Source organism: Sorex araneus, chromosome 4, assembly GCF_027595985.1.
Source record: "Sorex araneus isolate mSorAra2 chromosome 4, mSorAra2.pri, whole genome shotgun sequence".
Taxonomy (NCBI): Eukaryota; Metazoa; Chordata; class Mammalia; order Eulipotyphla; family Soricidae; genus Sorex; species Sorex araneus.
Genome location: NC_073305.1, coordinates 205,648,946 through 205,671,485, shown reverse-complemented (window position 1 = coordinate 205,671,485; position 22,540 = coordinate 205,648,946). Strand labels below are relative to the sequence as shown.

At 45.3% G+C, this 22,540-nt stretch overlaps 1 protein-coding gene across 5 annotated transcripts; it reads right to left on the bottom strand.

Moving 5' to 3' along the window:
- Positions 1–318: 318 nt before the first annotated feature.
- TMEM219 (transmembrane protein 219) lies at positions 319–13,620 on the bottom strand. Of its 5 annotated transcripts, none has more exons than XM_004615858.2 (6): positions 13,484–13,620; positions 12,306–12,504; positions 12,031–12,220; positions 5,905–6,134; positions 3,618–3,785; positions 319–417 (listed from the first exon to the last, which is right to left on the bottom strand). In XM_004615858.2, exons 2-5 carry the CDS (start codon positions 12,468–12,470, stop codon positions 3,651–3,653), a joined length of 720 nt encoding a protein of 239 aa, XP_004615915.2. In that variant the 5' UTR covers positions 12,471–12,504; positions 13,484–13,620; the 3' UTR covers positions 319–417; positions 3,618–3,650. The 5 variants fall into 5 exon arrangements, with proteins under 5 accessions (XP_004615915.2, XP_054993095.1, XP_054993096.1 ...); XM_055137120.1 differs by lacking the exon at positions 13,484–13,620 and adding an exon at positions 13,292–13,477; XM_055137121.1 differs by lacking the exon at positions 13,484–13,620 and adding an exon at positions 12,857–13,276.
- Positions 13,621–22,540: the final 8,920 nt, after the last annotated feature.

Sequence of the window (22,540 nt, the reverse complement as noted above, 5' to 3'; positions counted from 1 at the left end):
TGAGATCAAAAAGCAAGTGACTTCTGGGGGCCAGGGAAACAACTCAATGGGCTGCGGTACATGATTTTCCATGTGGGAGCTCAGGGACCCTCAGTGCAGAGTAGAGAGTGGGCCCCCAGCACAGCTGGGCGTGGCCCACCCCCCAAAAGCAGGGGGCTTCTAGAGCCAAGTCACAAGTATAGGAAGAACTGAAGTATCCATGCCCTAACCAACCTGTATCCCAAACTAAAGAGTGAACAGGGAACTCCCCCCAAACCTCTTGAGTCTGTCTGCCCAGACCCAATCCAATCCAACCCCCAATAAACACCTAAGCAACACTGGGCAAAAAGAGCTTTTTATTTCCCGCCACAGTCCAGCTCTCCACTTCTTGTAACATATCTTTCAACTTAGAACCGAGGTCCAGAAGTTGATTCACACCTGAAAAGAAGAAAAAAGGAGAGCCCTTGGAGGATGATTGCAGAAATTGAGTCAGTGGCAGAGGAAGTGACAACTTGATAGAGTTACCTCTTGGGATAATCCCTCAGGACCCTGGGATCTTCCCTTCAACATTTACTCAGATCCAAGAAAGTCTGACAGGGTTCCACATGTCCTTGAGATAGGAAATGGTGGAGCAGTCAGACTTATTCCTTTTTAGTCTGGGGGCCACACCCATGGGTGCTCAGGGCTTACTCCTGACTCTAGGGTCACTCCTCACACAAGCTTGCAGGACATATCAGGTGCTAGGGATCAAACCTAGGTTGGAAGCATGCAAGGCAAGCACCATACCACATTCCCCTACCCAGTACTATCTCTCTGGTCCCCACTTGTCATTTTCTGTTGGATAACATTGGGTTATCCTTTCTCCTCCCACAGAGAGCTTAGGTTTACTGGGTTACTCCCACAACAGTGCCCCTGAGGTACACCCAATTCCACCAAGCACTAATAATTCTATATTGCTTTTCTCTTTCCTTTATGTCATTTGCATAGTTTATTCCACAATGTCCTTTTTGTATAGGCACAGGAAGACAGTTGATGCTATGCTTTCGTAACATGGGAATTAATTGACTCCAAATAATATTTACTCCTAGGTATCTATCATATTTACCTGAGTTAAACCTCAGTTGCCCTTACTTCCAAAAGGAGGGTCCCGACAAAGGGACTGGATGGACCCATGGCAGGCTGTAAGCTAACCTGGCATCAAAGGGGGAAAAGCTAGGCACCATAAGTATAGTAAGTTAAGAGCATGGTCATGGAACAAACTCAGTCATGACCCAAAAAGAAGTAACTGAATAAGGACCCTCCTGGTTAGGAAAGACTAATCTGGCCTGAAGACTGTGGTCTGGAATACATAGTGAGATGTCCCCAGGAAGAGCCAGCCTTTAAGCTTAATATATCTCTTACTGTGTTCATACAAAATGACTAGAAATATTATAAGAAGCAAATTCACTATGATTGTTTAAATGGATAACTAGCTGAGGAAAGGAGAAAGCAACACACCCTAGATGGGATCCTACCCTTGAGCGGATCTTCTAGCAATCTGGAGTGCTAAACCCTCAGATGAGATTTTGTCCTTGAGTTAATCTCCTAGAACTTCCCCTGAAGGAGTGACTTTACCTCTGTTTGTTGTTATGACAATGTTCAACCCCACCTGTGTGTACCCCTACCCTTCACAATTTCTATGTAACTATGCTGTAAGGAGAGAGTAGAAACTATGAAGAAGATAAGGACTAGAGAAAGACCAGAAAAGAGGACTTTGAGGTCTATGAAGAGACGAGGATGATGGACCTATGATGACGAGGACTACAACCAAAACTACGTCTACGATTGTGATTGTGCTGTGAGAGGAGAGATCTGTCCACATCAGGGGGAGAGAGAAATAAACAAGCTGAGCACGCCCTCCGCACTTTCTTTGGAAACTCACAATATTCCTAACCAAAATAAGCAAAGTTGACTTGAGCATCTAGTGTTTCTGCCCAGGAGGCTTCCCTAGGCTTGGGCAGTATCAGCTTCTCCCTTTATTTCCTGGGAAAGGTTAGACAACTGAAGCTGAGAACTCTGTAACAGCAGTGTGCACAATCTGACTCTGAAATCATGTGAGACCCATCTGAAAGGATGAGAATTTGTTACAGGAAAATAAATTTCCTTTATGGGGCAGTGAGATAAATACAGCGGTAAGTCTGTACTATTTTGCCTTTCATGAAGCTGACCAGGGCTGCCAGGAGTTATCCCTGGTTATCCCTGAGCCTAAAGCCAGGGTTTGCCCTGAGCACTGTGAGTTATGGGCCAAAACTTAAAACAAAAAAAAATGTTCCCCCTTACTGAGCTGTAAGACAAAATAGTCAATCTGTCCCCTCCCATCGCACCTTAATGGGGCTGTGACCCTCCCAATATCCTGTTAGTAGAACAAACTTTCTAAATATAAAACGGCTAAAGGAAAAGAGAAGGTGCTAGTGAAGTTTTTTTTTTTCTTTTTGGGTCACACCTGCCGATAAACAGGGGTTACTCCTGGCTCTGCACTCAGGAATTAACTCCTGGCAGTGCTCAGGGGACTATATGGGATGCTGGGAATCGAACCCGGGTCAGCCGCGTGCAAAGCAAAGGCCCTACCCACTGTGCTATCGCTCCAGCCCCCTAGTGAAGTTTTAGGGCACATAGCATGGTACCTAGTAAATGGGCATCATCATATTCTTTTGAGATATTCAAGATGAATTTCACAAGTTTGCATCATAAAAAAAGGTATCAGAATTTCAGGACAAACAAATTTCAGGTTTTTCTGGCCCCAAATTCAAGATAAACCAACTTATTCAGGATACATCAGACTTGAACCCTCTTTTTTTATTTTAGTTTTGGGGCTACATCTTGGCAGTGCTCAGACCATACTCCTGGCAGGCTTGGGGTACCATATGGGGTGCTGGAAATTGAACCAAGGTCAACCACCTGCAAGGCAAATGCACTACCCACTGTGCTATTGTTCTAGCCCCCAGACTTGAACCTTCTTTTATGTCTTTTTTTTTTTTTTTGCTTTTTGGGTCACATCCAGTGATGCTCAGGAGTCACTCCTGGCTCTGCACTAAAGAATTACCCCTCGCCGTACTCAGGGGACCATATGGGATGCTGGGAATCGAACCCGGGTCGGCCGCGTGCAAGGCAAACGCCCTACCCGCTGTGTTATCACTCCAGCCCCCAGACTTGAACCTTCTTAAACTTACCACTGTTGCCCCAAAGTTCGGATAATGCGAAATACTGTTATCAATGAATCTTATAACCATGTTTGGGGGCTGGAGTCATAGCACAGCAGGTAGGGCGTTTCCCTTGCACATGGCTGATCCGGGTTCGATTCTCAGCATCCCATATGGTCCCCTGAGCACCGTCAGGAGTAATTCCTGAGTGCAAACCCAGGAGTAACCCCTGTGCATTGCAGGGTGTGACCCAAAAAGAAATAAAAAACCAAAACCAAAAAAACAAAACCATGTGTGTTAACCAAAATGTCTGTCACAATAGAATATGTATTAAATTATAAAATATTCCATCTACATAAAATAAAACTGAACCATATTGAGTAGAAATAACAATCTCAGTTATAATTGCCACCCCTACCCAATCACCTAATCTCATACAACAGGAGCAAAGTTCCTTACCTGAGAACAAGCCAGAAACTACATCGAGTGTCCTCAAAGCCGGGTTCGAGACCAATGCGGCTCCCGTCGTGGGTGGAAGCACATAGCAGTGAAACAGCAGAGAAGGCCAAAGAGAAGCAGGAAGGAACCTAATACTAGGAGTCTGGAACCACATAAAGCCAACTCTTCCTGGGGGTGAACACAGGGAGGGAAGAATGAATGATTGAGAAGAACTGTCATTAGCCCTTCCCTGGTGAAGACATGAGTTCCCTCGGCCCAGAGGCTAGAGAGAGGCGTCCATGGGGAAGAGGGCCCTCTACATGCTTCGAGCAGCTAAAGGGAACAAGTAATCCACAATGTGCTTTCATGCACTGCCATTTAGCTGAACCCCTATAATGACTTCATGAGAAAGGAAATCTCCCCATCTACCTAGATCGAAGATGCATATACTTGCATATAAATATGATTACATTTAATTGAAAAGATTAGACAGACTCAAAGATTGGCTGGATAGAGGGGTTTGTGGCTCCTTTGCTTCCTGGAAAGCCAGCACAAGGGGAGGATCCTCTGGTGTGGGTTCTGTAACCTCTTATCTCTGCTCCAGCTTCCAGAGAAGGTTCTTTTGAAATAAATGCACCTTAGAGACTTCTGCACCTATAGTCTCTAGTTCCCTTTGATATGTAAAAGCTTAACCTGCTTAGACTGGCATAGATAGACAAATGTCTGTAAATTGCTGTGATTAAGAGAATAAACACGAATGTGATGGAGAATCAGGGTTCTCAGTCCAAGAGGCTGGGAGTCCCATGAACTCATGCTGTGGTGTGCCCCATCACTCTCTAGAATGTGCTGAGGTATCTTTGCCTGCACTGCATCTCCCCATTCAGAATCTCCTCTTAATTTTTTTTGTTTGTTTTTGGGTCACACCCAGCGATGCTCAGGGGTTACTCCTGGCTCTACACTTGGGAATTACTCCTGGCAGTGCTCAGGGACCATATGGGATGCCGGGGATCAAACCTGGGTCGGCCACGTGCTAGGTAAGTGCCGTACCTGGTACCCACTGTAGTATCGCTCCGGCCCCATGAGTCCCCTCTTCTGAGCACCCTGCACTAATCCTCATTCTTCAAGGATAACCCTGATAGGGCAGAACAAGCCTAGGACTGGGAGTGAGAAGGCACAGGTTGCTCTGCTGGCTCAGCCACTTAACCAGTTGTGTGTCCTAAGGCAATTCACTCCCTCTCTCTAAGCCTATTTCCTCATCTGTAAAATGGGATAATAGCTACCTCAAAAGTCTATTTTGAGATCAAATGAGATAATGAACCTGAAAGTACTTTGTACATTATAAACTACTATACACAATTCCTTTCCTTAAATGCCATCTTCTCTGTGAAGCACTCTCTATAAATGTAGGAGTTAGGGTTAATTGTTCCTTACTCTGTGTTTGTACAACACTTTGCTCAGATCTCTCTGATACCAATTAGCCTCTTAATACAGTTTCTGAATTCCTTTGAGGTGGAGATCTTATTTTATTGTATTTAAAGAAAATAGTTCATAGTAATAATTGTTATTTATCAAACCCCTATTATGTACCAAACACTGTCCCAGGTGTTTTACATTAAGTCTTGTTATCCTTATTTGTTGAAATTAGATGGTATCGTGATTTCCACTTTATAATGCGGAAGCTGAGGTTCAGAGAGCTTGCTTAAGGTTACGATAAAGTCTGTGATCTTTTTTGTTTTCTTTTTATTTTTAGGCCATGCCCAAAATTTTAGGGATCACTCCTGGTGGGCTTGGAGGACCTTATGTGGTGCCGGGGATTGAGCTCAAGTAAGAGGCATGCAAGGCAAGCACCTAATTCACTGTATTATCTCCCCAGACACAAAGTCTGTACTTTTTATTTTTTTTTCTTTTTGTTGCTTTTTGGGTCACACCCAGCAATGCAGGGGGGTTACCTCCTGGCTTTGCACTCAGGAGTTACTCCTGGTGGTGCTCGGGGAACCATATGGGATGCTGGGAATCGAACCCGGGTCGGCCGCGTGCAAGGCAAACGCCCTACCCGATGTGGTATTGCTCCAGTCCCAAGTCTGTGTACTTTTTCAACTGAGTAAAATTGATCTCCAATATTCAGCATGGCAGCCTATGAAAAACCAACAACTTAACCGTATTTTTTTTTCTTTTCCCCTCCCTCCCTTTCCAAGTTTTTTTTTTTTTTTTTTTATGCCAGGCAGGAACCAAACTCAGGGTCTCACATATGCAAAGCATATGCTCTACCACTGAACTATGTTCCAGGCCTACGAGCGGAGCTTCTTACCGAGGTGAGCAGCTTGGTGAGCACAAGGCGTTCATGGCTCCAGACCGTGACACACTCCTCGGCCATTCTAGGGCTCAGGGTCACATTGCCTGCTCCCTCCTCTGAGCAGGATATGGGTGGCTGGCTGGAGGGCAAGATTCCTGGAGCAGCGCTAAAATACAGGCAGGTTCCTGGGGTCCTTTCTGTGGTCACCCTGGCTGTGACGAGGACCAGCTCACCTGCATGAGATCCTATCACAGGAGAGGAGATGCAAGAAAATGAGAGTGGGGCTAACTATCTTCACACCTTTCTTTCCTTTCCCTTTCCCTTTTTCTCTCCTCCCCTCGCTCCCCTTGTCCCTTCCTTCCTTCCTTTCTTGTTTTATGGGTAAAACCCAGTGATGCTCAGGGCTTACTCCCTGTTCTGCACTCAGGGATCACTCCCGTCAGTGCTCAGGGGACTATGTGGGATGCCAGGGATCAAACCAGGTTGACCACTTGCAGGGCAAGTCCCCTATCCACTGTACTTTCTTTTTTCTTTTCTTTCTTTTTTTTTTTTTTTTTTTTGCTTTTTTGGGTCATATCCGGCGATGCACAAGGGTTACTCCTGGCTTGACACGAATTACTCCTGGTGGTGCTCAGGGGACCGTATGGGATGCTGGGGATCGAACTGGGGTCAGCAATATGCAAGGCAAATGCCCTACCTGCTGTACTATCTCTCCAGCCCCTCCCCTGTACTTTCTCTCCCGTCCCTTCCGTTACTTTCTAAGGCCTCCTATGAGACCAAGTATGTTGCCATTGATCCCGTTTAATAAAACATTCTGTATCCCATCACTTACATCCTTGAAAAATGAAAATAACATGTATCAATTTAAATTAAAAAATAAACTTAAATTAGCTTATAGCTAACAACCATACCAATACTCACAGGTGGCAGTGGAGCTGGGATAAACATTGCTAACATTAGGTCGTATAAACTAGTTAGTTCTTTTTAATAAAGCAACTTCCACTAGATACCAAAATCTTTATCCCCATAAAGATTCACACTTCATTTCAAATTTGTGGGAAAGCAATGGAATGGCTTATTCAGTCAATGGCCTTGGGACAATTTCCATTTGTGAAAAGAAAAAAAAGACTTATCTCAATTATAAATAAAATCCAGATGATACAGTATGTGTACTTTATGGTCCCCAGAGCATATGGTCCCCAGAGCATGTCAGGAGTGATCCCAGAGCACAGAGCTAAGGGTAGAGCCTGAGTACAGATGGGTGTGGGCCCAAAGCAGTAAAGACCTACTCAGACAAATTAAACAAGGAAAGTCGGGGCTGGAGCAATAGCACAGCGGGTAGGGCGTTTGCCTTGCACGCGGCCAACCCGGGTTTGATTCCCAGCATCCCGTATGGTCCCCTGAGTACCGCCAGGGGTAATTCCTGAGTGCAGAGCCAGGAGTGACCCCTGTGCATCGCTGGGTATGACCCAAAAAGTAAACAAGGAAAGTCAAAGAAAATAAAGGACATTTTCTAATTTTTTTTCTTAATTTTTGAGCCAAACTTGCCTATGTTCAGTACTTACTACTGACTCTGCACTCAGGGATCACTCCTAGCAGGCTTGGGGGAACCATATGGGGTGCCGGGAATTGAACCTGGGTAGGCTGAGTACAAGGCAAGTGCCCTATCTGCTGTACTATCACTCTGGCCCATCACCCTTTCATTTTTTTTTCTTTTTGGGTCACACCCAGCGATGCTCAGGGGTTACTCCTGGCTTTGCACTCAGGAATTACTCCTGACGGTGCTTGGGGGACCATATGGGATGCCGGGGATCGAACCCGGGTCGGCCGCGTGCAAGGCAAACACCCACCCGCTGTGCTATCGCTCAGGCCCCACCCTTTCATTTTTTAATTTGCTTTCTGGGCCACACCTAGTGATGCTCAGGGATTACTACTTACTCAGCACTCAGGGATCAAACCAGGCAGTGCTTGGGAACTACATGGGGTGCTGAGGATTGAACCTGTGGCCACATGCCTTGCCTATCTTTCTGCCCCGCTGTCGATACGCCCACCCTCTTCTAATTTAAAAGTGAGGAATGACTTCGTAAAAAAGATAGAAAGAGCCAGAGAGATAGTCAAAGGGTTGGAGTACATGTCTGACATGCAGAGGCCTTGCATTACATTCCCAGCATGCATGGTCTCCTAGATTCCCAGCACTGCATGGTCCCTGAGCATAGCCAGGACGTTCCCAGGCCTCCAGAGCACTGCTTGGGAGAGAGTGAAGAAGAGAGGAGAGAGGAGAGAAGGGAAGAACTCCTAATGCCCAATACATGGTGTCCTATAAATAAATAGCTGAAGGGCTGGAATAAATATTTTGCCACCTGGAAGCCCATGTAAAGCACTGGAAGTGGTTTCAAAATTAAAATATATATAAAAAGAAAACCTAAGTGCCTAAGTAAAGGACAAGAGCAATAAATCCAACCTCATAAAAATTAATTTAGGATGGATAATTTGGGGGGAGGGGGGAGTTGCCTTGTTACACAGCTGACTGAAACCAAAGAACACAACATGCCGCCACTTCACCCAAAAGTGTTGTCTTTACTCTGCCCGTTCTTGATGCCTCAGTGTAACACAAAGTGCTTGGTAGATATGATTTTTCAAAAATCACACATTGGTGGGGGGCTGGAGCAATAGCACAGCGGGTAGGGCGTTTGCCTTGCATGCGGCTGACCCGGGTTCGAATCCAAGCATCCCATATGGTCCCCTGAGCACCGCCAGGAGTAATTTCTGAGTGTAGAACCAGGAGTAACCCCTGTGCATCGCCGGGTGTGACCCAAAAAGTAAAAAAAAAAAAAAAAAAATCACACATTGGTTCAAAGTACCTATGATATATTGAATAGGCAGAAAGGTTTGTTAACTAGCATGCATAAAGGTCTTCTATTAATCAAGAAGAAAATGACAAATAAAAGAAAAATGAACAAAGAATAAAGGCAGGAAATTTGCAGTAGAAGTGAATGATTAATAAACTTACTGAAGATGCCCAACCTCAGGAGCAATTAGAAGAAAGTAAATGAAACTATTAAGCAACACATTTGTCCATTACATTGGTTAAAAAAAAAAAAAAAAGCAAAGGACTAGTAATAACAAGAGTTGTCAAAGATGTGGAAAAATGGGCACTCTCAATTGGTGACACCTTTCAAAAGACAGTTTGGCTTTACTTGTTGCAATTTTAGGGTGTCCAGGGCTTACTCCTGTCCCTGTTCAAGGATCACTCCTGGTGGTGCTTGAGGGATCATACGCAATTCTAGGGATCAAACTGGAGTCTGCCGCATGCAAAACAAGCGCCTTAACCCTTGTACTATGTCTCTGGCCCCAACCTGTTGCAATTTTTTGTTTGTTTTTTTGTTTTGAGACCTGGCTATGCTCAGAGATTACTTCTAGCGGTGCTTGGGGGAACATATGGGATGCAGGAGATCAAATCCTGGTGGGCTGTATGCAAGGCAAATGTCCTATCCATTGTATTATGGCTCCAGCCCCAAACCTGTTGCAACTTAAAAAGAATGCATATATATTTATTTTTCAGTTTTTGGTTCACACCTGGCAATAATCAGGAGTTACTCCTGGCTCTGCACTCAGAGATCACTCCTGGTAGTGCTCAGGGGAGTGGGATGCCAGGAATCGAACCCAGATTGACTACATGCACGGCAAACGTCCTACCCGCTATACTACTGTTCCGGCCTCCTGGTGCAATTTTAGATGGAAACAGAAAAGAACTGAGAAGACATCTGTGAAACTGAGGATGATGGAAAGGAGTAAATTGCTTTGTATTCTTCTTCTTGGTCTAAATTCACAACAAAATGAATTTACTATAAAAAGATTTGCACCCTTTTACTCAGTAATAACATTTGTAGAAACTAAGCCTGAGAAAAAGATTTGAGAGGAAAAGCCAAGTTCACCAAGATGTTTTGATATCATAAACAAATAGAGGACACAACAGAGATGTTTCACAATACAGAAAAGCATGAATGTATGGCTTAATCATCAAGGGTAATATTCATTAAAGCAATAATAGATCAATGACATCCATTAAAATGATGATGTTCAGATCATTCACTAACATGGAAAAATACAATGCCATGAGTAAAAATCAAGGAAACACAAGCAAGTATATATATATATGTATATATATATATGTATATATATATATATATATATCCATCCTGTGAGAAATGCATATGCACAGTTCTCCAGGCTCTAGGTTCCCAGTGTGAAATCAGTCACCGAGTCTCCCATTTCATACTTTCAATTTGTTCCATACGCTTTTAAACCAGGCCCTCTCTTTCACGGTCTTCATTCTCACCTCCCAAATAATCTTCCTGTGTCTAAATACATTCCTTACAGGCAGTGAACAAATAGAGGATGATTTTTTTGCACACAGACCCAAAACCAAAAACCACAACCACAAAAATATACTACTTTTATAGCTCAATTAAAATTTCTTGAGCTTGCCCAGTGTATTCGGTAGGGATTCTGTTTGCATCTTCAGAATCATCTCTGCCACTCAACTAGTCCTCTTTCCCCTGAGTCACAAGCAACACCATTCTTACCTGCCTAACACTGCATATGCTCCTCACATGCCAAAAAGCTTCCCACAGCCTGTTTCTCCAAACCTGCTTGATGGGCTTCTACATACTCTCCCCTTGTGTTCTATTTCACACACTGAAGTCGATATTTCTGTTAACATCTGTACACTTGCTAGACTATAAGGAACCGAGGCTAGGACCCATGGATTATGGATCTATTTGCCATCCTTACAGGAGGTGTTCAATAATTATTGCCTAGATTATGCAATCACGGGCTGGAGCGATAGCACAGTGAGTAGGGCATTCGCCTTGCACGCAACTGATCCCACCCAGGTTCGATTCCTCTGCCTCTCTCGGAGAGCCTAGCAAGCTACCGAGAGTATCTCGCCCACACAGCAGAGCCTGGCAAGCTACCTATGGCGTATTCAATATGCCAAAAACAGTAACAACTATAACAACAAGTCTCACGATGGAGACATAACTGGTGCCCGCAGGAGCAAATCGATGAGCAACGGGATGACAGTGACAGTGACAGACAGATAGTACAGCAGGTAAGGTATTTGTCTTGCATGTGGCCAACCTGGTTCAATCCCCAGCACCTTATATAAGTCCCCTGAGAAAATCCGTAAGTAATCCCTGAACACCACTGGATGTGGTAGTGATATAACAGGGGAACAGTTTTTCCGATTTTTATTCAGCTATGATTCATAAATCATAAAATCACCCGTTTAATAAATATACAACTAGGGGCTGTCAAGATAGTACAGTGGGTAAGGTGTTTGCCTTACATGTGCCCAACCTGGATCTGATCCTGGGCATCCCCTCTGGTTCCCCCAAGCACCCCCAAGACTAATTCCTGAGTGCAGAGCCAGTAGTGACCCTGACACTCATTCAGGGAATCATTCCTTGGAGGGTTCAGGAAACCATGTGGTGTGACAGGGATCAAACCCAGGTTGGCTACATGCAAGGCAAGGGCCCTACCTGCCATATTCTGGTCCGTCATGGAAGAATCTTTGAATCATGGTAGAGTTTGAAAGGAGGCTAGAAAGTAAAAGAAACTCAGAAGGTAGAGAATTCCACCTTTTCCTTTTCCTTTTGATATTTTATTGCTCTATTTTTCAGGTGAGGAATCTGAGGCCAAATCTTATGCAGAAATTAATGACATCTGTTGGCTCTTACACATCATTTCCCCCAAAGACACTAAGCAATTTCGGAATAGATGAGGCCTGTTTTTCTGAATTCTCATAGAGAGAGCTGTGCTAGACACATAGCAGGCGTCAAGACACTAGTATAAGTGAATAGAACATACTCTGATCTCCCTGAGGACAAAGAATGTGCTTCTGAGAAGACTGCAAGAATTAAGAGGAAAGAACATTGCGTGCTTTCTAGCCCATCTAATTAGACCTCCAAAGGTAGAATCAAAGTACGTCAGGGCAGAAAGAGGAGAGAAAAAACATCTATGAGAACCTATACTTTGGGTAGTGTTCATGGAAGGTATCTGGCAGAAAAGACTAAGGCCCAGATATGTGGGTGAGGTCAAAGGCTGGGCCCAGATCTAAATGGCTAACTGTCACCTCACCTTTCAATCCCATCTGACTTCCCAGGACCTTGGTTTGGAATGTCTGAGTCTTGTTACCGTCTGGACCATTTCCGAAGTTCAAGGTGGTCAGTAAGCCCACGACATGAGACCCATGCCACTTCCCAGGGGCTGTCCCATTCGCAGGGCACAGGGTCAGCCGGCCGAAGGATCTCAAGAAGGAGACCCAGTCCTGTGTACACAAGCAAATAGAGAGAAAGGTGAGAGCCGCAGTGAGCAAGCCTCCGGAGAAGGGGTGCAGGAGGGCACTTACTTACCTGTGGAATGTCAGGGCTTCGCAGGCCAGTCCTGTGTGTCAGGAGGAAGCCGCCAAGGCTCAGGCCAGAGAGGCCAAGAAGTAACAGGATCAGAGTGGCACAGACCAGAGGTGGGTGGTGGGCCAGACAGAGATGCAGGTTGTGGCCCGCCTGGCAGCTGCCCATGGGGAGTAGAGGGGTCCGGGCGTCCACAGAGAGCCTGTTGGAGAAAAGAGAGCGGGGCTTACCCATTTCAGTTAAAGAGCAGCTAGAACACCCAGACTAGGGGCATGCCCAGGGCCACACAGTCTGAGTGGCAGAACCAGGACAAGAATCTTAAACTCCACTCTGCCCTCCTGCATGAAAGTCTGCTGTATTTTATTTCAAAAGTAATCAAGGCATAAGCAGTGCAGCGCATGCTTCACCGGAAAGTGGGGAGGGAGGGAGGAACCCAGTAAGGGGAATTCACCAGGGGAGAAAATCAGGAAGCAGCTGTTCTAAGGTTAGGGGTTGGCTTCAGCCAGCAGCGCAAAGGAAGCAGCTGATGAAAAAAACTTCACTCTGGAGCGCACCAACTCACGTCGAATCCTCTCTCCCCGGCTCACGGGTTACGCGAGGAAAATGACGGGACCCTTGGTGGGCTTAAGACTCCGGGAACTGAGAGTTCTAAGAACGCCAAGTAACGACGGCTAAATATGGCAGGTAAAGTATTTGCATAGTCCTTGGCCGCGCAGAAACTCAACAAATGTCCATTTTATCGATTTCTGTGTCATACTGATCCTCAAGACCCCCGGAGGCCAGGTAAAAACACGGGGGTAAACTGCGGCTCGGGGCATGCACACTGGAGGGGCTGGGCCACGTTCTGAAGCCTGACTCTGGCTGCAGGCGGAGCGTTCTTCCCGATGCGAGAAGCTACAGGCTGCTGGAAAGGAGCATCCGAAGGCGGCAAAAACACGGGGGCGGGGGTGGGGAGGGTCCAGAGGAACGCGGGGGTCACAAATGCTCACCCCAGCCCTGCCTCCCGTCCCGGCACATCTGGAAAGGGGAGAAAAGCAGGAAGGGGGAGGGCAGAGCCTAAGGATCGGCGGCTGGCGCCGCATCTGGGCCTCCCCTCCCCCGACCGCCCCTCCAACAGGAACTCAACACCCGCATCCCCTCCCGGTCAAGCGGCGTCGGGTGCTCCCGCCGCCCGCTCTCACCGGTCGGAGCCGGGCGGAGGCCGGCGCCCCCCACGTCACGCGTGGGGCCGCGAAGGGGCGGGGCCCCGGAAGCGCCCGCCCACGCAGCGGGACTGCGCAAGCGCGGCGCCCACCTGACCGGCCACGGGGCCTCTCCGAGGCCGGCTGGGCGCGTACCAAGAGGGGGAGGCGCTGCGGGGACGCGGGGCGAGAGCAAAGTCCGCGGGACGCGAGCGACAGGGCGGGAGCAAGGGAGAGAAAGGGCCCAGCTGGCGCCTCGTCACGTTTCCCTCCCGGAAGCCGTGGGAGAGGTCCCTGAGGATCGCGGCGCAGATACTTTCCCGTGGCTCGTCCCACTACCCCCGCCCATAGCACAGTCCAGCCGCGCCCAGGTCCCGGGGAAGGACTTGGGGTCCGCCTGAGGGCGGGGCTCCAGTCCCAGCTCGGGGCTGCATTTGCGGGTGTAGCTCTTCCCCGCCAGGTCCTGGTGGCCGCCGCCAGCTCACTCTTAGCCCTTGGCTTTCAGCGACTCCAGCTGCAGGCCACGTCACTGCGTTTCTATCTGTGAGAGATGACAGCACCGAGGTCCCGCTTACCTGCAGGACACCCGGAGCCAGGAATCCTGAGTTCAAGTCATGGCCCGGCTCCATTTCCACGCAAAGCATGACAGTCCTCTCCTGGGCAGTTTACTCCTCTGTTAACAAGGATCAAGCCTCACGGGCGACGGGTAAACTTAAGGAGGGGAATTGCGGAGACAGGCGCCCAGTGCCCACGCAGCACGCAACTGGCACCGCACAGATTACAAAAAAGTAATCAAGGCGTAAGCAGTGCAGCACATGCTTTGCTGGAAAGGAAAAAAAAAAGAGAGAGAGAGAGAGAGAAAGAAGAGAAATGGCTGAATAGTCAGCTCTACTGAGGTTTCCATAAGAGACCATGTCATTTCTGTATCTCCACCCCAAAAGTTTAGAGCCCCAAACTATCACGTATATTGTCAGACACTTGGCAAGGTGCCAAGCCACACAACGAGAAGCAGCAGGTAGTTTGTAAACCTGAATATTACCATCCGTAAGAATGACATTAAACTTGGGCTGGAGAGATAGTACAGTGGGTAGGGCGTTTGCCTTGCATGCGGTCGACCCCGGTTCCATCCTCAGCATCCCACATGGTCCCCAGAGCACCTCTGGGAGTAATTCCTGAGTGCAGAGCCAGGAGTAACCCTCACATCACCGGTATGATCCAAAAAGCAAAACAAATGAAAAGGATGATATTGGTAGAAGCTTTGGAGTGACATTAAACCCTAATCATATGCAAACATTCATTCAAAATTCCATCAAAGAACTAAACGTAAGAGCTTAAACTGAAACTGAGAAGAAAACAGGGAAAATGTTTCAGCACATTCAATCTCTTGGCTATCACACCAAAGTACAGAAAACAAAAGAAAGATAAAAGTAAGTTGGAGTGAATAAAAATTTAAAGATGCTCTTTATCAAAGAATACAACAGAAGGCCGGGAGAAATAGTACAGTGGGTAGGGTGCTTGCCTCGCAGGAGCGCACCAACATTCCATCCCCCACATCCCAGGTGTGGCCCAAGAACAAAAGAGGTAGAGTGAGAGACATGGTGGAAAGAGGAAAATTTGAAAATCATGTATCTGCTATGGCATTAATAGCTCCAAAATATATAGAACTCTTACAATTCAACTACAATAACAAAAAAGCAATCGTTTAAAAATGGGCTAAGTGGACTTAATTTTTTTTTTTCATTCTGGAGATGCCCATGTTCTCTCTGAAAAACACATCTCTCTCCTTTTTCTCCCCTAACATTTCTCTAAGTGAATTTCTTTCAACAAAACTATTTGTTTCTGGTCTAGAGAGATAGTACAGTGGGTAGGGGTAGGGTGCTTGCATTGCAACCAAGGTTCGATCCCTGGCACATGTTATGGTTCCCCCAGTCCACCAGGACTGATTCCTGGGTGTGACCCAAAAAAAGAACAGAAAGAAAGAGAAAGAGAGGGAGGGAGAGAGAAAGAAAGTAGACTGAGTGGTGATCATAATGTAATATATACAAATGTTTAAGATATATTTAAGATATAATTTATTTAAAATATACACAATGTTTTAAAATGTTTGAAATATATACAATATTTATGAACCAATGTTACCTCAACAAAATTTTAAAGAATACATTTGTTTTTCAGATTGTTATGCATGTATAGACCTATAACTGATTTTGTATGTTTACTTTGAATTTCACAACTTTGAATTTGTTAGTTCTAAATTGTGTGTGTATTTTTAAAGAGCTTTATACATATGATCATGTTATTTGTTTAAAAAGATTTGGGGGGCTGCAAAGAGTACAGCTGGTGAGGCACTTGCTTTGCATGTGGCTGATCCAGGTTTCATCCCTTGCATCCCATACGGTTCCCAAACCCCACCAGGAATGATCCCTGAGTTCAGAGTGATGAGTAAACCCTGAATACTGCTGGGTATGGTTCAGACCCTCTCCCCACCACCAAAAAAGAAAAAAATCCAAATCCAAACCCTTTAGGGTCCAAGAGAAAATACAAGACTTAAGGTGATCACTTTGCACTAGCCAACCCCAGTTTGATCCCAACATCACATAGGGTCCCATGAGCAACACTGGGAGTGATCCCTGAGCACAGAATCTGGAGTAAGGCTTGAGCACTGCCACATGTGGCCCCCCAAGTTAAAAAAATGGTACATTTACTTCTTCCTTTCCTCTTTAGAAGCATTTTATTTTTTCTTGCTTATTTCCTTTAGTCTTTAGAAAATAGCTCTGCATCCTTGGGCCCTGGCATTTAACCACCAGCCCAGCTGGCCAGGAAACCCTGAGATGGACCACCAGGACTTCATAACCTGGAGACTGCCCCAGCATCTTAAATTTGTTACAGTATATGAACCTTTGAATATGCTACTGGATTTGACCTATTGCGTGTTCCCCCGGAGATCTCTCCGGCCCACGGAGAGACAACAGTGGAACGCGCTCCTAATTGGGTGGGTTCTGTGAGCGGTTCCGACCTGAAATAAAACTAGTGAGGATAATAAATAGGGGGCCCAAGACGACACATGCCGATCAAGGGCAACTTTATTAACTGCCACGCTGGTTTTATACTTTTCTTAGCAGGGGGTTGGTACATAAGTTGTCAATCATCAGGGAAGTGTCTTCTCAGACCAAATAAGGAAAGGTTCGGATGTATTAGGTGGGCTTACAACATTCTTCAAGAGTAGATTGAGAAATAATGGGGAGAGGAAGGCAAGGGTTTATCTAGAAGGAGCATTCTACTTTAGGGCTTTATGGCGTCTCTTAGTTAACTGCCCTGGGCTACTTTTACCTCTTGAGTTTGGCTATTTCCTTTGTCACAAGGGCACCTTTGCCTCAGGTCAAGCAAAGCTGGTAATGGAATTTTCCGGTTTGTCCAGGGTAAAGGTTTGGGGTCCTCTTTTGTTCAGGGTCCTGAGCAGTCCCCAACAACCTATCAGTATTCTATTGATAACATCTGTATCTATATCCATAAGGGATGTAATTTCCTTTTGATGTCTTTAGCTTTTGGATAAATCTTCCATCATAAAATGGTTAGGAAATGTTATCTCATCTTCTCTTATTTTGAAGGGTTTCTGAAGAAATAGTTTTAATGCTTTAAATTTTTGGTAGGATTCACCAGTGAAGCCATTTGGTCTTGGGCTTGTATTTGGAGAGAAATGTTCTTTTCAAATATGTGCTCAATAATTTCACTTACTATGTTATTACTATGTATGTTCAGAGTTTGTGCTTCTTGGTAAATTTTGGTAAAGTGGGTTTCTAATAATTTATTTATTTAATCTATGTTTTGTAATTTGCTTGTGTATAGTTGCAAATGCCCTTTCCACTGGACTTTCACTCTGACCCTGCCACTTTCTTTTTTGGTGGCGGAGGCTTTTTGAGTTACACACAGAGATGCTAAAGGGTTACTCCTGGCTCCATATTCATGAATCACTCCTGGCAGTGTTTGGGGAACCATATAGGATGCTGGGGATTAAACCTGGAGATTAAGCCACATACAAGGTAAGCACCCTACCCTCTGTACTATCTCTCCAGACTCCTATTTTCTCATTTCTCTTGTGTTTTTTCTTTAAATAATTTGTTCCTGGGGCTGGACTGATATACAGTGGGTTGAGTACTTGCCTTGTATGTGGCTGATGTTGGTTCTATGCCCAGTACCCATATATTCATTCCCATATAGTCACACCAGCAGTGATTTTTTTTTTTTTTTGCTTTTTTGGGTCACACCCGGCAATGGACAAGGGTTACTTCTGTCTCATGCACTCAGGAATTACTCCTGGCGGTGCTCAGGGGACCATATGGGATGCTGGGAATCAAACCCAGGTTGGCCACGTGCAAGGCAAACGCCCTACCCGCTGTGCTATTGCTCCAGCCCCAGGAGTGATTCTTGAGGGCAGAGCCAGGAGAACCCCTGAGCATCACTGGGTGTGGCCTAAAACCCTAAAACCAAACAAACATACTAAATAACAACAAATTGTATATACATATACACATATATGTATATATCCTTTTTCTTTTCTTTTTGTTTTTGGGTAGCACTCAGGGCTTAATCCTGGCTCTGTATTCCTGATGGGGCTCGAAGGATCACTTGTGGTGCTGGGGATTAAACCCATCAGCTACATGCAAAACAAGCACCTTATCTGCTATACTATCTCTCTGGCCCCAAATCATTGGTTTCTTGTGTTATTTATGACCTGCATAAGTCAGAGATTTAGAGCACCTTCCTTGAAATCATAAGGCCACAAGTTCAAACCCTGATGCTGCCGTCTTTGCAGAACACAGTCCCAATGGCTCTACTGTGGTGCCTGGCAACTCTGTCTGTGACCTCCTGTATCACAGACAACTTCCTACCAAACTGCTGCCAGGAGTGGGCAACAACCATAACTAGAAGGAGTGCAGATCCTGTCGAGTACCACAGTTGTAAAAGATGTGCAGATCTGGGGCTGGAGCAATAGCACAGCGGGTAGGGCATTTGCCTTGCACGCGGCTGACCTAGGTTCAATTCTCAGTATCCCATATGGTCCCCTGAGCACTGCCAGGAGTAATTCCTGAGTGCACGAGCCAGGAGTGGCCCCTGTGCATTGCTGGGTGTGACCCAAAAAAGGAGAAAAAAAAAAAGGATGTGCAGATCTGAGGAGATCAGAGATAATTTTGCATGCACCAGATCTGAGTTCAAACACTGCATTACATGAACTGCAAGCACTGCTAGGGTGGTTGTGCCTGATGGCCCGCAGTGCTGCAAAGTCTGAGCAGTTCCTCATTCTTGATTTGTAACATCAAACCATCAGTCAGGTATTTCTAGGAGTGGCCTCTGGGCCCCTGAGCACTTCTTGGGAGTCCATAAGGAAAAAAGTGCACAGTCAGGAAGTACCACTTCTGATGAGCAGCTGTATGAGCACTGCAGTGACCCCCAATGGGTCTATCAGAATGTGAAAAAGCACCGCAACTCAAAAAGAGTGCAGCGTCCACGGGAATAGCTCAGTAGCTTAGAGTGCACACCTTGCAAGAATACAGTCATGAACCTGGCCCCTGGTGCCGCTAGATACACCAACTAATCCTGGCAGCTCTGCTGTTTGAGTCTGGCAAAGTCCCTGCTGCACTGCAGCCACACATGTGCAAGCACCACACAGAAAGTGTGTAACACCCGGTAAGCACCATAGTGAAGAAGGGATATTCAAGCACCATAGCAGGAATTTCGACTCCAAGTGATTGTGTCTGAGCATTGCAGTAACCCTCTCTGAGCACTCTAGCCAGAGCATGTGAGATCCCTGGCAAGCACATGTCCAAGTCCTACAGCAAGCAAAGTCCAGCATCACTAAGCACCGAAGCTAAATATTCAAGCACCATAACCTGCTGTGCATGTTCCGGAGGAACACCAGGCCTGTGTGTGACCCTTAGTCAGCAGAGCTGACAACATAACACAAATGAAGGGAAAGGGAACCTTTAAGGAGTGTGCCTCCTGGTGAGCTTGTGTGCAAGCTCCACAGCTAAAGGAGGGCAACCCTCAGTGAGCACTGTGGCCAAGTGTGAGTACTGCAACTGCTGGTGTGTGCCCCCTGGTGAGTACAACTAAAAGTGCAAGCACCCAGCCAGGGCTGTGCTTGATGCCTAGTTCTGGGACATGGGCAATGAAGGGAAGCAGAAGGCAAGGAAGGGAAAGGGGAGAGAAAAAAAAAAGTGTGCTGTTTCATTTCCTATATATTTGTGAATTTTCTAGTTCTCCTACTATTTGTATCTAAGTTTTTTCCATTGTGGGTGGAGGAGATACTTTATATGATTCCCATCTTTTAAACAGAGATTTGTGGGGCTGGAATGATAGCACAGCGGGTAGGGCGTTTGCCTTGCACGCAGTCACCCGGGTTCGATTCCCAGCATCCCATATGGTCCCCTGAGCACCGCCAGGGGTGATTCCTGAGTGCAGAGCCAGGAATAACCCCTGTGCATTGCCAGGTGTGACCCCCCCCCCAAAAAAAAGCAAAAAAACCCACAAAAAACAGAGATTTGTTCTGTGACCTCTCCTAGAGAATCTTTCATCTGCAATGAAGAATACATAATCTACTGCTATTGAGGGGTTTTCACCTGTTGGATTTCATTCTGTTGAGTTTATTTATTTTTTTTTTAATTTTTTATTGTGGAAAGTTACAAAGTTACAAAGTTTTCAGGTTTAAATCTCAGTTATACAATGCTCGAATACCCATCCCTTCACCAGTGCTCATATTCCACCACCAAGAATCCCAGTATAGCTCCACCTCATTCAGTTGAGTTTAATTGGATTTAATCTGGATTTTATTCTGTTAAATTTAATTGGATTAAATGTTCAAATTCTCTTTTTGTTTTGGCCTTCTATTTATTCCATTATTGAAAGTGTGATATAGAAATTTCCAGCAATATTGAGAACTATTTCTTTTAATTTTTTTTTAATTTTTGGGTCACACCCGGCAATGCACAGGGGTTACTCCTGGCTCTGCACTCAGAAATTACTCCTGGCGTCAATCAGGGGACCATACAGATACTGGGAATTGAACCCGGATTGGCCGCGTGCAAGGCAAACGCCCTGCCCACTGTACTATCGCTCCAGCCTTCTCTTTTAATGTTGTCAATATTTAATTCATACACTTTGGGGTGCTTTCGTACATTTTTAAAATTTCATAGATTCTGAGGTTCTGTTGTTAGGTATTATATATGCTTATAATTGGTATAATCTCTTCATTAATCCATCAACTGACCTTTTAATTAATATATAATTTCCTCTATATTTTGTAACGGGATGGAGTGATAGCACAGCAGGTAGGGCATTAACCTTGCATGCGGCCGACCCAGGTTCAATTCCTCCACCCTTCTTGGAAAGCCTGACAAGCTACCGATAGTATCTCAAGCTACCGTGGTGTATTTGATATGCCAAAAATAGTAACAAGTCTCACAATGGAAACACTACTGGTGCCAGCTTGAGCAAATCGATGATGAGCAACGGAGTAATAGTGACAGTGATATTTTGAAACAGTTTTCAACTTAAAGTTGATTTTTTAAAATATCAGCTTTACTACCCCTGTTTTCTTGGTTACTATTTGCATTAATTATCTTTCAACTTTTCTGAGTATTTGGCTCCTTGATTTTTTTAAAATATCAGCATTACTACCCCTGTTTTCTTGGTTACTATTTGCATTAATTATCTTTCAACTTTTCTGAGTCTTTGGCTCCAAGTCTTTGGGACTGGAAATATGGACAGGTTGAGCACATAAGGTTTGCATGATGGAGACCCAGGTGTGCCCCTCCCCCACAGAAAAGAGAGAGAAAGAAAAGAAAGTACATTTTTATACTTCAGTTTATGGCCTCAAGACAGATTTCGAGTCATCTAGAGGGGTGATAGCACAGCAGGTAAGGCAATTGCCTTGCTTGTGGACAACCCAGGTTTGATCCCTTGCATCACATTATGTTCCCAGAGCACCACAGGAGTGATCCCTGACCACAGAACCAGGAGTCAGTCCTGATCACTGCCAGTTGTGGCCCCCAAACAAAACAAAAAACAGGTGAATAATATTCATTGTATATATACCATCCCTCTTGGAGAGCCTGGCAAGCCACCGAGAGTATCCTGTCCTCACGGTAGCGCCTGGCAAGCTACCCGTGGTGTATTCAATATGCCAAAAACAGTAACAATAACAGGCCTCACTTCGTGTTCCCAGAGTGAGCAGACGCCATTGGGCTACACTAGCACACAACAGAGATGAATGGAATCATTACTGGTGCCCGCTTGAGCAAATCGATGAACAACGAGACAACAGTGACAGTGATATATGCCATATTTCATTTGTTGATGGACACTTGTGTTGCTTCCACCTTCTAGCAATTTGAAAATAGGTGCATAAGTATGTCATTGAAAGGCCAGAGCAATAATACAGTGGGTAGTGTGTCTGCCTTGCACACAGCTGACCTTGGTTCAATCTCCAGCATTCCATGTGGTTCCCCCCAGCATTTTCAGGTTTGATCCCTGATCACCACCAGGTGTAGCCCCCAAATCACTGCCCCCAAATCAATATATGTATGCGTATGTGTGTGTGTGTGTGTGTACACAACACACAGTTCTGTTTTCATAGTGGCTGCATCATTTTACATTCCCACCCACAGTACCAAAAGATTCTAATTTCTCCACAATTCCACAATTTTGCCAGCACTTATTATTTTTCTTCTCTTTTTTGTTGGCAGCAATCCTAATAGGTATGGTACAGTAAGTGTAGTTTTGACTTGTCTTTCTTTAATAATTAGTGACATTAAAACATCTTTTATGCCTTATTTGCATGGATTATCTTTTTATGCTCTTTCATACATTTTGAAATTTTCATACATTCTGAGGCTCTGTTGTTGGTATTATATACACTGATAATTGGTATATTCTCTTCATTATACAAATTTGTAATTGATAATTTATATCTCTTCCTTAGAGAAGCATAGATTCAAGCTCTTTGTTTTGAGGTCACAGCCTAGAGGTGCTCCAGGGTCACTCTTGGCAATGACTGGGAGA